Here is a 17,469-nt window from a genome sequence, read left to right on the forward strand (position 1 = left end):
TATCTTCTGTGTCTGTGTTAATTGGTTTCCCTTTTCTTTGTTGAAGAGGGTCTGTGCAATCCTTCTGCCTAGTCCGCCATCTTGCCCCGCCTCCTCATGGAGACTTTTGCAGAACAGAACGAAACACTGCCCAGTCTTGTGCCAGCCTCACAATCCCTACTATACCTGAGCCCACTGCTGCAGCCCCTGTGTCAATCCCTCTTGTTGAGGGGCTTCTCCTTTTCATTGATCCTCCACTTTGAAATCCTTCTCCAGAGAATGTTCCCTTTTGACAACATGACCAAAGTAGGTGAGATGAAGTTTGGCCATTCCTGGTTCCAAGGAACACTCCAGCTGCACTTCTTCCAGGACAGATTGGTTGGTTCTTCTTGTAGTCCATGGTACTTTCAGCATTCCTTGACAACACCACAACTCAAAAGCATCAACTCTTCTTTCGTTTTCCTTGTTCACTGTCCAGCTCTCACATGCATGTGAGGTGACTGAAAATACCATGGCTTGGGTTAGGCGCACCTAACCTAATGTCTTGAAGGAGACATCTTTTCTCTTCAGCACTTGAAAGACATATTTTGCAGCAGATTTGCCCAATGCAATACATCTTTTGATGTCTCGACTACTGCTTCCAATGGTGCTGACTGTAGAACCAAGCAATATAAAGTCTTTGACAACATCAAACTTTTCCCCATTTATTGTGATGCTGCTTATTGGTCAAGTTGTGAGGATTTTTTTTCTTTATATTGAGGTATAATCCACAGTGCAGACTGTAGTCTTTAATCTTCATAAGTAAGTGCTTCAAATCATCCTTACCCTCAGCAAGCAAAGTTGTGCCATCAGCATATCTCAGGTTGTTAATGAGCCTTCCTCCAATCCAGATGCCACATTCTTCACATAGTCTAGTTTCTCAGATTATTTGTTCAGCATAGAGATTGAATAGGTATAGTGAAAGGATACAACCCTGACACACACCTTTCCTGATTTTAAACCATGAAGTATCCCCTTGTCTTGTTTGAACAACAGCCTCCTGGACTATGTACAGGTTTCTCACAAGTACAATTAAGTGTTCTGGAATTCCCATTCTTCTCAATGTTATACACAATTCGTCATGATCGACATGACTGAATGCCTTTGGAATAGTTGATAAAACACAAGTAAATATTTTTCTAGCATTCTTTGCTTTGAGCCAACATCTATCTGACATCAGCCAGGATATCCCTCATTTCACATCCCCCTCTGAATCCAGCTTGCATTTCTGGAAATTCTATGTCAATACACTGCTGCAACCATTTTTGAATTATCTTCAGTAAGATTTTAACTTGTGTATGATATCAATGATATTGTTCAATAATCTCCACATTCTGTGGGATCACCTTTCTCTGGAATGGGTACAAATTTGGATTTCTTCCAGTCAGTTGGCTAGGAAGCTCTCTTCCAAATCTCTTGGCATAGCTGAGTAAGTGCCTCCAATGCTGCATCTGTTTGTTGAAACATCTCAGTGGGTATTCCATGAATGGTTATTTCAGGACATAAAGAAGTAGCAAAACAGAGGAAGACTCTCAACAAGATGGATTGACACAGTGGCTACAACAATGGGCTCAAGCAATTTTAAGGATAGCGCAGGACTGGGCAGTGTTTCATTCTGTTTTACACAGGGTGACAATTATTTGGAACTGTGATAACACCTCAAAAAACAACCAACAAGTTGCCATGGGCATTGATTGTGGATCCAAGTAAAATGAAATCCTTGACAAATTCAATCTTTTCTCCATTTATTATGATGCTGCTTATTGGTTGTGAGGATCTTTGTTTTCTTTATGTGGAGGTGTAATCTATACTGAAGGCTGCAGTCTTTGATCTTCATCAGCAAGTGCTTCAAGTCTTCTTCACTTTCAGCAAGCAAAATCGTAACATCTGCATATCACAGATTGCTAATGAGTCTTCCTTTAATCCTGATGCTATATTCTTCTTCATATATTCCAGCTTCTCAGATTATTTGCTCAGCGTGCAGACTGAGTAAGTATGGTGAAAAGATATAACCTGCTGCACACTTTTCCTGATTTTAAATCATGCAGTGTTCCTTTGTTCTGGTTGAACAACTTGCTCTTGGATCTGTGTACAGGTTCCTCATGAACAAAAGTAAGTGTTCTTTAATTCCAATTTTTCACAAGCTTATCCATAATTTATTATGATCCTCACAGTCAAATGCCTTTGCATAATCAATAAAACACAGGTATATATCCTTCTGGTATTTTGTTCGTGGCCAAGCATTCTTCTAGTCCATAATATGTGCTATAAACATACTAAAACGAAATTGTTCCCCAAGTCTTACACATTCTTAAAGTGTGAGATATACCTAGAGATCCCCAAAGAATGAAGCAGCTCATCCTTTCTTCATAATCACAGAGCATGTGTTTTACTATTGTATCTCACATCAGGACCACCGTGTCCTAATGGATAGATCATATACAGCACAATTCTAGACTGTACCATTCACATTGTACTTTGTGTGAAGGCCAGTCCCTAGATAAGCCATCAACATATATGATCATTCTATGTAAGCCCTAACTTTCCTGGACTTGCAGTGTTTCAAAAGAACACTTTCAAAACAGGAAGTCACGCTTGTCTGGATAACACAATACTCAACAAACAATTGTTTAATACAACACTGTCCTTTCTGCCACTGACATGTCTCTAAAATTTACTCTCATTTGTCAATTTCACTTGTACTCTCTTCTTCTGGCAATTCATCAACTCGAGCTTTGATTACCGTATTAAGGCATTTCATCGTATGTTCTGTGCAAGTTGTGTCATCTGCATATCACAGGTTGACAATGAGTCTTTCTCCAAGCTTGATGCTATATTCTTCTTCATATGGTCACCTTCTTTGATTATTTGTTCACCATATAGACCGAATAAGCATGATGAAAGGATACCACCCTGACACTCACCTTTTCTAATTTTAAACATGCATTATACCCTTGTTCTGTTTGAATGACTGCTTCTTTGTCTATGTACAGCTTCCACATAAATATAAGTAAGAGTTCTGGAATTCTCATTCTTTGAAATGTCATCCACAATTTGTTATGATCTACATCATCAAATGCCTTTGCATATTCTATAAAACATAGGGAAACATCTTTCTGATATTCTCTTCTTTCAGACAAATCCACTTGACATCAGTAATGTTATCTTTCATTCCACGTTCTCTTCTGAATCCGGCTTGAATTTCTGGTAGTTCTCTGTTGATATACTATTACAACTGTTTTTGAATTATCTTCAGCAAAATTTTATTTGCCTATGATATTAATGATAATGTTTGGTAATTTCCTCATTCTGTTGGATTCTCTTTCTTTGGAATGGACACATATATAGATGTCTTGCCATTGGATTGCCATGTAGCTGTCTTCCAAATTTCTTGGCAGAGAAAAGTGAGCACTTCCAGTGTTGTAGGTGCTTTTTAAACATCCAATTGGATTCTGTCAATTCCTGGAGCCTTGTTTTTTTACCAGTATCTTCAAGTGCAGCTTGGACTTCTTCCTTACATACTATTGGTACATGATCATATGCTATCTTCTCAAATGGCTGAATGCCAACCAATTCTTTTTGGTACAGTGGATGTATTCCTTCCATCTTCTTTTAATGATCCCTGAATCATTTAATACTTTGCCCATAGAAATTTTCAATATTGCAACTCAAGGTAATATACAGATGATACAATCTTGCTTGCTGACTGAAATTAAAGAAGACTTAAAGCACTTATTAATGAATATCAAAGACTACATCCTTCAGTATGGATTACAACTCAACATAAAGAAAACAAAAATCTTCACAATCAGCCCAAAAAGAAACACTATGAAACATTAAAAAAGACTAATTGTCAAGGATTTCATTTTACTTGGATCCACAATCAATGCCCACACCCATGGAAGCAGCAGTCAAGAAATCAGACAACATATTGCAATGGGCAAATCTGCTGCAAAAGACCTCTTTGAAGTGTTAGAAAGTGAAGATGTCACTTTGAGGACTAAGTTGCACCTAAGCCAAACCACAGTATTTTCAATTATCTCATATGCACGCAAAAGGAAAACAATGAATAAGGAAGACTGAAGAAGAACAGTTACTTTCAAATTTTGGTATTGGCAAAGAATACTGAATGTACTGTGGACTATCAGAAGCAGAGACAAACCTGTCTTGAAAGAAGTAGAGCTAGAATGCTCCTTGGAAGGGAAGACAGCGAGACTTCGTCTCACATACTCTGGACATATTATCACGAGGGACCAGCTCCTGGAGAAGGATGTCATGCTTGGTAAAGTAGAGAGTAAGCAAAACAGAGGAAGATCCTTAATGAGACAGGCCAACAAAGTGGCTACAACAGTGAGTCAAAAACAGTATTTCATCCTGTTGAACACAGGGTCATTATGAGTCAGAACTGACTCAAAAGCATCTAACAACAGCATTCTGTATAATGACACTAGGTACGCTTTGAAAAAATTGGCTCTTTGAGAACTGCTCATTCAATGAAGTTGGATAGTTTTCTTTACTGTAGGACTTCTTTGCTATAGAGTTTTATGTACTAATAGATACAGGAGATTTCTAAGAAATAATCCACTCTTCTTATACACATAGGGATATGGCCAAATGGTTTCATAAAGGCCCAGTTTTATATTCTCTACTCCTTCCTCATTTGGAGGAAAAAAGAGCAATCCCATCACTGAGGTTCTTGTTTTTTTAAGGTCTGGAATGAACAGGATAGAGAAGTTGTTTATGCAAGGGGTTAAAGAGCTCTACATCGAAAACATAAAAAAAAAAAAAGCCCCATAGCAAATGAAATTTGCCCTTTTATTTTAGTTTGATGGCCTTTACTGAATCCTAAAAGCAAGAAATTAACATCTTTTTTACTTGATATTCCTCCACTTTGCAATTTGCCAATAGCTTTGATGCAAGAGAAAGTGGTGTCCTTATGCAATTACTTACGTAACAGTAGTGTGGGGAAATTAAGGCACTTGACTGCTAACAGAAGGCTGGTGGTGGTTCAAACCCACCAGCCACTCCACGGAAGGAAGATGGGGCAATCTACTTCCATAGTAATACTGCCTTGGAAACCCAAGGAGGGGTCGCTATGAGTTGGGTCCGACTCGACGGCACATAAGAACAACAATAACAGGTGCACCACTTGGCGGCAGCAGGTGTGCTTTTTTGGGTAAGTATTGTGAAAGGAGCTCTGGTGGAGCAGTGGTTAAAGCATTTAACTGCTCACCAAAGGACAGCAGATCAAACCCACCAGTCAATTGGCTGCTTCCGTAAAGATTTATAGCCTTGAAAACCCTGTAGGGGGCAGATTTTCCATGTCCTACATGGTTGAAACTGACTCAATGACAATGGTTGTGGTGTTTTGTTTTGTTTGTTGGTGTAGGTCTTGTGAAACATATGAAGATGTTTTTGGTTGATTCAATGACTGGCCCACCATAGCCATTTAGTGGTTAGAAGTTTGAGACTCAAGAGATCTTATAATGAGTTAGGACAGTACTGCAAAATGAAGAATACATTCAAGTAGGTAAAAATTTTGTTTATAAATATATGGACATAAAGTTGGGCAATCCTACTTCCATAGTGATACTGCCTCCGAAACCCAAGGAGGGGTCGCTAGGAGTCGGGGCCGACTCGATGGCAAACAACAACAACAAACTCTAACTCGGTTCTACATTTCAACACAAAGTAAATTTTTTTCATTTTGCACAATTTCAAAACACACAGATAGTTCAAGAAATGCCACTACTGAAATGAAAGAAAGATTGTACTTTATATGTTTGTAACTTTATCAAGAATTTGTAACTCTTATGTAAAACAAATTTGGCTCTGTAAATATGCACCTAAAGCACAATAAAAACAAAAAGAGTTTGTCACTTTTTCAGGAAAATCTCAAAACCAAGAGGACTATTCCTTGTGGTATTGAACATAAACCTGCACAAGTCTTTTTACAGTGCAGTAATTGTACGGATCTGACTGCTTTGTTTTGTCTTTTAATGGAGTCACCTCCAAATATTTACATATTGAAATACATATTACTGTACCTTATATTACTTTCCTTTTATTTATTCTTTATATTTAGGATACCGTATTTTCTTGGAATTACATGCTTAAAAAAAAAAAACCAAAGTCACTGCCGTTGAGTCGGACCCGACTCATAGCGACCCCTCCTTGGGTTTCTGAGGTGGTATCACCACAGAAATAAATTGCCCAACCTTCTTTCTGAAGAGTGGCTTGTAGGTTTGAACCGCCAGCCTTCTGGTTAGCAGTCAAGTGCCTTAAGCACTATGCTACCTGAGTTCCTCCTACATGCTTCTGTATGTTAAATGATTTTTAACAGAAGAATAAAAGGGGGCAATATAAATTATTTATTATATAAAAGGGGCACTGTCATGCTGAGTGAGGTTAAACCAAACAACCAAAACCAAAACCAAACTCACTACTGTCAAGTTGGATCTGACTCACAGCTACCCCTCCTTGGGTTTCCAAGGCAGTATCACTACAGAAGTAGATTGCCCTATCTTCCTTCCGAGGAGTGGCTGGTGGGTTTCAAACACCAGCCTTCTGGTTAGCAGTCAAATACCTTAGCCACTATGCCACCAGAGCTCCTGTTAAGAATCAAAAAGTGGGGCTTTTATGATGGGTGCTGGGGGTGGAGTATGCAGAGGTACTGGGTCTGACAAGGCTGAGAAGTAGTGATCTAGAAGACAACAGTACCACCTTAATTCAAAAGTGGAGCACAGGCACAGAGTCAGGGGAAAGGCTTTTTTTCTTTCTTTACCACTCAGCTTCTAAGTTTCACACTTTTGAGGAAACATACCTTTATCATATTTCAGGTTTTATCATTTCACAGTGCACCAACTATCCTGAACTACTCCATTGCCAAATGGAAATGCTAAAAATACTTGGACCAAAGAAGAACCATAATACACAGCTACTGCTACCACAGCTCCTCTTGAGCCTTTTGAACCTGTCAGCTTCCACAGAAGTGAGGTCATCTTCATTCTCAATCACGAAATGGAACGCTCTGTATTTCCTATCACCCTTCATTTGGTAACAGAATCTTTCAGAAACACTTACCTCAGTAGTAGTTCCAATGTCAGCAGATGGGCTGCATGTGCTGGTGTCTGGAGGAGCGGTGCCTACACTGCTTCTAACTGGAGAGCTCGGGACAGCCCCCACGACAGTCTCTGGATAGGCTGAAGATTGACTGGGATGGCCTCTCTTCTGAATCTTATTCCAGACCTTATCCATGATGTCAGTTAGCTCGTATAAGAGCTGGACCTGAGCAGAAGGAAAATAAGGGAAAGCAAGTCTTTCAACTGTTACTCAATACTATGAAAAAATAAAACAAGTCCAGCGAAACAAGAAGCTACCACGCAACACTGATCCTATTATATGGACACAATGATTCTCCTGAGAAATAAAGAGAAAAATAATACATATAACAAACTTAAAGTCTTAAGCATTTCATCATAACTCAAATTTGAAGTAGATACAATAAATTTATTCACACTTGAAATTTGCCATAAACTCACACTATGACATAAGTAATCTGGCATTTTTGTTAAGAAAATGATACTAATTTAGACACAGCTTAATATGGGTCAATGGATTTATTTTGATATATACGTAACAGAACAAACACAAAGAAGCACCTCTTAAACAGAGGAATCAATCAAAACTAGAACTCAAATACATAAAGTAAATATTATTATTTAGTAAAACAGGAAATAATTACTATTCTTATTTATGAATAATTTCCACACTTAGATTCTATTCTGATTCTCTCTGAATCGGAGACTAGACTTCTCACACAGCAAAGTAAATTGAAAGGATGATATTGTATAGAATAGTAAAAGGAAAATGTTACGTATGAGGCTTTTCTATAGATAAAGAACATAAACTATCCAACCAACCATTCCCCTGGGATATGTCATTCCGATATTCAGAAAGAAGAAAAAAAAGTGTTTAACTTGCCGATTGCTTGACTAAGTTCTAAGATATTTACACAAGATTTCATAAATAAGCATTAATCATGGAATTTGTATGACAACATATTGCCATATACTGTATAAAACAAGCACAGGGAAAAAAATGCAAACACAATTTATAAGCAAATCCACAGCTGGACACCATATTCTACTTGCCATTAAAAAAAAAAAAAAAGAAAAGAAAGAAAGAAAGAAATTCTCATATTTATAAGAAGTTTCAGCCCCAGGATACATCCAGATGATGAAGCTGGCTTCTTATGTGGGCAGAACAGATGCATAAAAACACTGTTGTCAATTCTTATTTGATATAAAGCAGTACTTGGGTATACAGTTTTTTCCCGCTTTTTGTGTAATGAAGTCTCAATCTCAGGTTATAGTTCTTTTTGTGAAAAAATAATCTAATATTTAAAGATCTTACAAAAAGCTTCTTAGAAAAATTTTACTTCAAATTATTTTGTCCTTTATAATTATGAAGAAGCGTCTCTCTAAACGAAACCATTCTATTTGTTGCAAATCAAATTTTAAAAAGATTATTTTGTTATTTCTTAAACAATTAGATAATAAGAAAGCATAAACTAAAGCAAGCAGACTTCTAATGGCTTAAGTTTTATTTACAACAAAGAAATATTACTACTTTTATTGTCACTACTCCTGATTTCCTTTAACTGTTACCATTAAATAACTGTATGGATATCACCAAATACACTGTGTATTTAAAGTACCAAGCAAAACACTGACATAAACTTTAAACACATTTTTTAATTTTTATTTATTATTTATTATTTTTTATCTTTACAAAATCTACAGCTAGTCAGAAAAGAAACTTAAATGGGCTGGCAAGACAGAAAAGGCTCAAGGACCTATATTCCTGAAGGACAAGAAAGACTGAGGTGGGTACAAAAGGCCATTCTAAGCACAAGGACATGAGCGAAAGCCAAGTGCAGAAGATGACTGAGAAATTACTCAGGATGATAAAAGGTTAAATACTCCCCTCTCGGGAGCTCTGGTGGTGGAGTGTCTAAGGCATTTGACTGCTAACCAGAAGGCTAGCAGATCAAACCCAGCAGCCACTCCTCAGAAGCAAGGTTGGGCAATCTACTTCCATAGTGATATTGCCTTGGAAACCCAAGGAGGGCTCGCTATGAGTCAGATCCAACTTGAGGGCAGTGAGGTTGGTGGGTTGACCCCTTCTTGTTATTCTTCTTCAACTGAATTTTATCCTCCCCAGAGGTAACTTCCTGTGCTAGAGGGCTGCTTTTCCCTTTTCTGTATCCTTTCCTATGGTAACCTGATAGGACAATAGTTAAGAACTTGGCTGATAACTGAAAGATCGGTGGTTTGAACCCCACCAGCAGCTCTGCTGTAGAAAAGACCTGGTGATCTGCTCCCATAAAGACTGCAGCCTAGGGAACCCTACGGGGCAGCTCTACTCAGTGCAACTCAACTGCACACAACAACCCTGTTAAAGAGGAGAGACTTGTTTTGCAGGGTATTATGAGTTACCCCGGTAGAACAGTAATCATAAAAGTAGAGGTGGAAGAAAAAGCATGAACATGCAATATCAATGGAAACAAAGGAGGAATGAGATTTCACTAAGCGACTAGTGCTCAGTGTTGAACAGTGCAGAGATCTCTAGGAGAATACAGATTTAGAAAGGCTAGTTTATTTGGCATGCAAGTCATTACTAATCATTAAAATACAGTTTCAAAAGAGTTATTTGCAAAAAATAATAATAATAAAAAAAAACCACACAAAAGTTTTCAAATAAAGCAGTACTTACCCAGTCTAATTTGGCATAAAAGTTAAAAATAAAAAAGCTACTTTTTATATATGTATCTTTTAAACATCACTACTCTGTAGGATAGAATCCACAGATGGTGCATCATAAAGTCCCACTTTTTAATTCTTAATAGTAGCTCTGGTGGCGTAGTGCCTAAGGCATCTGACTGCTAACCAGAAGGCTGGTGATTCAAACCCACAAGCCACTCCTCAGAAGGAAGGTTGGGCAATCTACTTCCATACTGATACTGCCTTGGAAACCCCAGGAGGGGTTGCTATGAGTCGGACCCGACTCCCCAACAGTGAGTTTGGGTTCTTTTGGTTTATATGCTTATACATGTTTGTGCCGTTTATGGACCCATGAATTTTTTTTTTTTCAATTTGGAAAGAAAACTAGAAAATAAAAACGGAACCAAAAATATATCTGACTATGAATTCTTTAAATATTTTGCATGACAAAAGATGCCATAAGTTTAAAGGCATATAATTGCATTCCAAATACAAGGGTATGCATTTATACAACATAAGAAAAGCTCTTAGCAAAGAAGAACAAAACTGACTCAATTTTAAAAATTGGGTAAATGATACTATCAATTCATAAAAGTGAAAATTTACTAGCCAATACACATTAAAAAAAACTGCTCAACCATATGGTATCATTTCCTTCCACAAGAAATTCCTTTAGTACTTCTTATATTTCAGTTCTACTGATGCAGAGTGCTTTTAGTTTTCTTTTATCTAAAACTATCTTTATTTTGCCTTCATTCTTCAGTTATTTTTGCTTGACATAGAATTCTGGGTTCTCAGGTTTTTGTTCTTTTTTTTTTAATTTCAGCAGTTTAAAAATGTTGCTCTTCTGGCTTCCATAATGTCCTTTGAGAAGGAAACTATCCACCCAAACCTTTGTTACTCTGGATATCCATTTGCAGAAAAATGAAACAGGACCTGTATCTCACACTATATAGAAAAATGAACTCTAGCTGGATCAAAGACTTGAACTCAGAACTTAAAACCATAAAAATCATCAAACGAAAATTAGGGACAAATTTGTTGTTGTTGTTGTTATGTGCCGTCGAGTCAGCCCTGACTCATAGCGACCCCTCCTTGGGTTTCCAAGGCAGTATCACTACAGAAGTAGATTGCCCCATCTTCCTTCCGAGGAGTGGCTGGTGGGTTTGAACCACCAGCCTTCTGGTTAGCAGTCAAGTGTCTTAGCCACTATGCTACCAGAGCTCCTAGGGACAAATTTAGGGGCCCTAATTCATGGCATAAATACACTATTGAACATAATTAAAGATGTATAAATACCAGAAGACAAAATAAGATGGTTAGGACCAAATAAGACACTTATATACATCAAAAGATTTCATCAAAAGAGTAAAAAGAGAACTCATAGACAGGAGGAAAAAGTTGGTAATGACATACTGGATAAGGGTCTAATCTCTAAAATTTATTGAAAATCTCAACACCTTTAACAATAAAAAAAAGACAAATAATCCAATTAAAAAATGCACAGAGGACAGGAAGAGCCACTTCACCAAAGAAGACTTTTAGGCAGCTAACAAACACATGAAGAAATGCTTGCAATCATTAGCCATTAGAGAAATGCAAATCAAAGAAATCATCTTACTCCAACACTAATAGTAAAGTACAAAAAAACAAAAAAACCATAAATGCTGGTGAGGGTATAGTGAGATCGGAACCCCAATACACTGCTAGTGGGATCATAAATGGTACAACCATTGTGGACAATGGTATGGTGCTTCCTTAAAAAGCTGGAAATAGAAATATCATACAATCCAGCAATATCACTACTAGGTATATAGCCTAGAGAAATAAGAGCCATCACACAAACAGATATATTCACAGCCACATTCATTGCAGCATTATTCACAATACCAAAAAAATGGAAATAACATAAATACCCATCAACAGAGGAATGGTTCAACAAACTATGATACTTACACACCGTGGAATACTATGCAACATTAAAAAACAATTATGAATCTGCAAAACATCTCATAATATGAATGAACTTAGAGGACATTATATTAAGTGAAATTAGTCAATCACAAAACTACATATGTTGCATGACACAGCTATTTTAAAAAGTCAAGAAAAGCGTTTTACACATCAAGCAATATTCTTTGATGTTTACCAGGTGTGGGAAGGGTAAGGAGGGTAAACCACTATGCTAAGGATAGACATACATTAATTTGGGTGAAGAGGAAGACAAAAAAAGAAAAAGTAATTCCATTTAACCTATGTGAAGGTGAACTGATGAAAATTTTCTGAGAGGTAGTTATGGCAAAAATAAAATAAAATACAGTAAACAGTACACGTACAAAGATCACAGACTCATGCCAAAATGATAATAAACCAAACCAAACTCACTGCCATTGAGTCGATTCTGACTCATAGTGACCCCACTGGGTCTCCAAGGCTATATATCTTTACAGAAGTAGATCGCTCCATCTTCTATTATTAAAAATGCAAGGAAAAAAATTAAATAAAAAATCTTTTTCTCTTTGTAATTCTCTTTTTTTTTTCCTTGATACTTTCAAGATTTATTTTTTATCTGTGGTGTTTAACTGTTGAACTAGCATCAGTGTAGATGTGTACATTGTGTGTTTGTCTTACTCCTCTTTTTTTCCCTGGTATCTGGCTTATGTGTAGAACTCAATAAATATTTGCTAAATTCACATGGGAAAAAAAGAAATCAAGCTCTTTTTGGAAGTCTGACAGAAACCAGGAACTGGAAAGCTCAGGCTAAAGCAACCACGCACAAGAAAGAGGTTTATCTGGAGTCTCATATATTTCATTAAAATTTAGGTGAATCTGGCACACAGGGATATTAAGGAGTATTAACCTCTCACCAAATCTTTGAATAAATATTGATTCTTCGAAGTGCTATGTTTATTCTATGGCTGCATATCCCTTCAGGAATGCCACTAACATTCCACCGGGAATATTCATACCAATTTGTGAAGAAGTTCTCACATTTTATATACATCAGAGTTAGTCTAAACTAACAACATGACATTCAAATAACATTTTACAATGTATTTTCACAAATATCTCACTTAAACTTCCCAACAACCTTGCAAATAAGTTTGGTTACAGCCACAGTAACAATTTAACACAACTCTATTTATTTCAGTACATTCAGCTCTAGTGTGATTCTCAAAAAAAAGTCCTTGATTTCTGGGAAGCCAGATAATAAAGGACAAAAGGAAGAGGACAGACACAGAAAGGAACTACTAGGCCAAATACAGGCTCCATCTATGCCATGATTTTGCTTAGAACAACAAACACAACACATGTAGAATTTACTTCCAAACAAAGTAGTTATCTAAAGAAGACAGCCCAGTGCTCTAATTTTGAGCCACAGTATTACATTTAATTAGACACCATAAAAGTTACAACACTACTGAGTATTCTTAAAGTGAAAGAAAAAATTTATGAAGTTAATAATAATGAAGTTCAAGGCAAAAAATCATAAAGGCCACAGGATTCTTTTTTTCCCCCTGAAGCAGAGATGGCTATAGATAAGCAGAATATGTAGAGTAGAACTATCCTACCAAGACCTAGTGAGACTTCATAAATCCCTAAGGTACAAGGATTCTGGAAGACCTCCAATAAGCAGGAGGCTGTCCATCATATAGAGCTGTATATAGGGCTTGAGCTCCTACTTAATACAAACTACAAATAAAATGAACATTTCTGTTATCTGCCAAAGTTTCCTCACATCCCTTTGTAATCTGTCACTCCTACATATGTTCATTCCTCATTCCTCCCTGGCTCAGAGGCAACAAATGGTCTGTTTCTTGTCACTATATTAGCAGTTTTCCTATTCAAAATTTTATATAAAATAGAATTATACATTAAGAGCTCTTTTTTGCCTAACTTTGTTCACTCAGCATAGTAACTGTGATATTTATCTAAGATGTTTCATTTATTCATAGTTCATTTATTTTTAAGACTAAATAGTATCTATTCATAGCATTAATATTATCACTATTAATATTGATAGTATCTGTACATACTATACTTGACGCTAACCAGAAGGCTGGCAGTTCAAACTCACCAGCCATTCCTTGGAAGGAAGGATGGGCAATCTATTTCTGTAGTGATACCGCCTTGGAAACCCAAGGAGGGGTCGCTATGAGTCGGGACTGACTCGATGACACGTAACAACAAACAACATCTATTATATGGATATGTCATAACACATTAAAAAAATGGCTTCTAACTACTATACTGCGATAAACACAGCTTTATCAGTATGGCTCTATCAGATCCAATAATATTCTATAAAGAATTGTTTTTTAAAAAAATTTCAAACTGTATTCAACATTGACAATCTATGAAGAAAATATAATAAAGTCTACCTGAGGTCAACGACATAAGGATTAAATTATATGCAATTAATAATTTGTGCAAACATAGGTGGATCTGAATCCATAAAAAAATGTACAACTGCTGCAAACAACAGGCTTGATCTCTAACAAGTGAAAATCTGTTTTAAAAATGCTTTTATATAGTAAACTGTGTCATTCAATTTTGTTTCTTAATTTTAATATTTCATGTCGAGCAAAAGAGGTTCTGAATGAGAATCCGACTGAAAATTACATTTGATTGCTTCAACAAACTCTTCCAGTCTGACAATAAAGTGCTTCTTCAATGTTTAAAAACTACATCTGTAACTGATTTAATTCCATCAGCCTAAGATGCATTTATTCTGCCACCATTACATTTTTAGAAGAGTTTAAGTTACAAAAGTTAAGAGAGCTTCAAAGAAATTCTTAATCTAACAACCTTGATCTTGATGGCTAGTTAAAAAAATTTAGTACACTTAATAGAGGAGAAAGCCTTTAACAAAATGGAAAACGATTGTTCTTCAATCAAATTATTTTAAATTTCCTTCCATATATCAAATGTACCAACCTGGGAGTTCGAGCATTTTATCTCAAGTGATTCTAGTTCAACATGCAGACAAACAACAAATGAGTGTCTCATATCAAGTCCTGTAGTGAGTAGTTTCTGGGATGTGACAGCCAGAGTAGAGGTACAACCCATAGGTTCCACTAGGCAAAGTGTCACTTGTTTTCCAAGAAGGGTATATATGCTGAAATGATGTAAGCTGATGGTCCAAGGAAAAGCATCACCTGAGGATGGAAAGGGAGTAGGGAAGTAAACACAAATATACAGTTAACTGTTGCTTGATTATAAATTATCTATTTTTTTTTTTTTTGAAAGTAAAACACTTAACACTGCATCATAAAAAGCAAATATAGTATTCTAAAGATCAGGAAAAAAATTATATGTACTTAAATTTATCTTTTTTAAATGTTTACATCTGTACTTACTATAACTTACAAACAATATACAGATAAAAATTAAAGAAATGAGATAAAACATAAATATAAGTTCTAACTTCTTCTTCCCTCACCCTAATGGGTTGTCCTATGTGACTACTGGGGTTTTGTGCATTGTACTTTGTAAACTACAGATAATGACTTAAATTAGGAAAAGGCATTGCCTTGATGAACTGAAGATTATCATAGATCTGGTTGTGGAATGAGAGAGAAAAAGAATAAACAGTTGACTGTGGTCTATTGGACTGCTTTCATCAGAATCATGAGGGTGCTTATTTAAAATACAGATTCCTCAATTCTGCTTCATATTCCTGGTGGTAAAAACCAGGAGGCATTTTACTATGTTCTCTGGACAATTCTTATGTAAAGTAAAAATTCTGTTATAATATCAGTCTTCCTTGATAAAAAAATCAGGACTCATACATTTCAAGATTAAAAGCAAAATTCCCTTCTTTTATACTTTTGTCTTTGAACAACTTTTGTGAGATTAATTCATTAAATCATCTTTGTTTTTTACTGTACCTATAGATAAAATGCTTCGTGAAACAGTTTCTCAAAATATTTTTTCATTAGATAATTTATAAATGGTTATGATGATGCAAATTTGAAGGAGAATGTTTCTACAACTTGCATATTAAAATTTGATTATGATAAAATATATGTAACAAAAATTTGCCCTTTTAGTCATTTTTAATATGACTTTCTATTTTGACTTTGCAATTCTACAATAACTATGTCAATATAGTTGGTATAGAATAGACATCTTTCTTAATTCAATTATTTTTAAATAAGTTGAGAATATTATTTTCTAATTAGAAAACTAATAGACATCTCTCTGCAGATAATTTTGAAAATATTACAAAGAAGAAAATCAAAATCAGTCCTAATTCAACTTCAACCCTGCAATTCATAATAACGACTATTAACGTTTTGTCTATTTCCTTCAAGTTTCCCCCACTGCAGTGGTGTATATGTCCACGCAGAGTGAGAACCATAATCACACTGTCCTAATAGTTTCACATGCTTTTATTTATTGAAGAAAAGAATACCAAGTGAATTGCACCAAGTACTGATCTAAATATGCCCTTGAATTGATAATGGTGATACTCAGTATACACCACAAGGTAGATTTCTCTCCTTAAGTTGAACATTCAGAATATTTTGACCAAAAATAGTTAATAAAATTATGAAATAAGAAACTCTGAAACTGAGACTTGAATAACAGAATAAATCTAGTGGCACAGTATCCCACAAGAACTTGCCTGGAAACAATGATCAGTGCATAATAATGTGTGGTCAGCACTGTGCTACTCTGCCTGCCGTAAAACTTAAAATATTTTGCCCCCAAGAAAAAATGACAAACTTTAAATCATCTGTAACTAATTCTAAAATTATTTTAAAACCTACACAAAGTTTCACGCTATTTACAAAATAAAAGCTTGCCAAATTTGGCTTAAAATATTTTAGTATGATTTCAGGTTGCATATTTTAAAATGGTTACTGAACTATATACATATTTTTGAAAATTTATTTCATCCAAGAAATACTAAACAGTAATTATGTTGGATGAAAAATGCTACATTTAAATTCACTAAACAACAATAACAAAAAATGTCAAATAAGTTTGGTACTATCTCAGATATATATGTTTCTGTTGCTTCTTTGGCACTGGACCAATAAATTGAAATTGGATATATCATACTCTAAGTCTTTAAATGAACAGTTATTTAGCATGAAGACTGTCTGTTTTAAAATGCACACCATGTCTAAAAGGTCCAATGACAAAAATTCCCATAATACTCATTACGAAAAGGACAAGTCACAAGATACAACAAATCGTTACTACAAAATTTCTTCTTTTACACAAAACACAAAATAAAAATACTTTATTTATATATAACAGGCAAAATAATGTTCCACTACTCCCTAAAATATGCTCCGACGTCCATCACAATCAGAAATACGTACTACTCTGAGAACTGCATTTAAGTTTCTATCAATCTGGGCTGAACTTTAAGATGACAATTTTCATTTTAATTAGAAAAGTTTAAATGTTAAAATCTAGGTCCTCTATTTTGGAGAAACTATTTATTGCTGCAAGATTTTAGAAATGTTAACACAAAATGTCTAAAGAACAAGAAGAAAACAAAACAGGAGATTGAGAATTCCATTTGTATGTGAATTGTGATCTCTCCTCCTTATTAATAGAGGAAAGAATAAAAATAATTCTCAAGAAATGATGGTCAAACATTGTAATTCAGATCAAATAATGTGAAAGAGAGAATATATATGGCAAT

The 17,469-nt window shown here is 35.5% G+C and overlaps 1 protein-coding gene across 1 annotated transcript in view; it reads right to left on the minus strand.

The window, feature by feature from the left end:
• VPS13B (vacuolar protein sorting 13 homolog B) overlaps nucleotides 1–17,469 on the minus strand; it is a 1,115,876-nt gene that overhangs the window by 521,833 nt on the left and 576,574 nt on the right. Inside the window, exons 23-24 of the mRNA XM_007934836.2 lie at nucleotides 14,742–14,962; nucleotides 7,102–7,305 (exon numbers count right to left, since the gene is read on the minus strand). Of these exons, the coding sequence (XP_007933027.1) occupies nucleotides 7,102–7,305; nucleotides 14,742–14,962 (425 nt within the window). The remainder of the gene's footprint in view (nucleotides 1–7,101; nucleotides 7,306–14,741; nucleotides 14,963–17,469) is intronic.

Source organism: Orycteropus afer, unplaced genomic scaffold (assembly GCF_000298275.1).
Source record: "Orycteropus afer afer isolate SDZICR_OR568_19922 unplaced genomic scaffold, OryAfe1.0 scaffold00021, whole genome shotgun sequence".
Classification (NCBI taxonomy): domain Eukaryota; kingdom Metazoa; phylum Chordata; class Mammalia; order Tubulidentata; family Orycteropodidae; genus Orycteropus; species Orycteropus afer.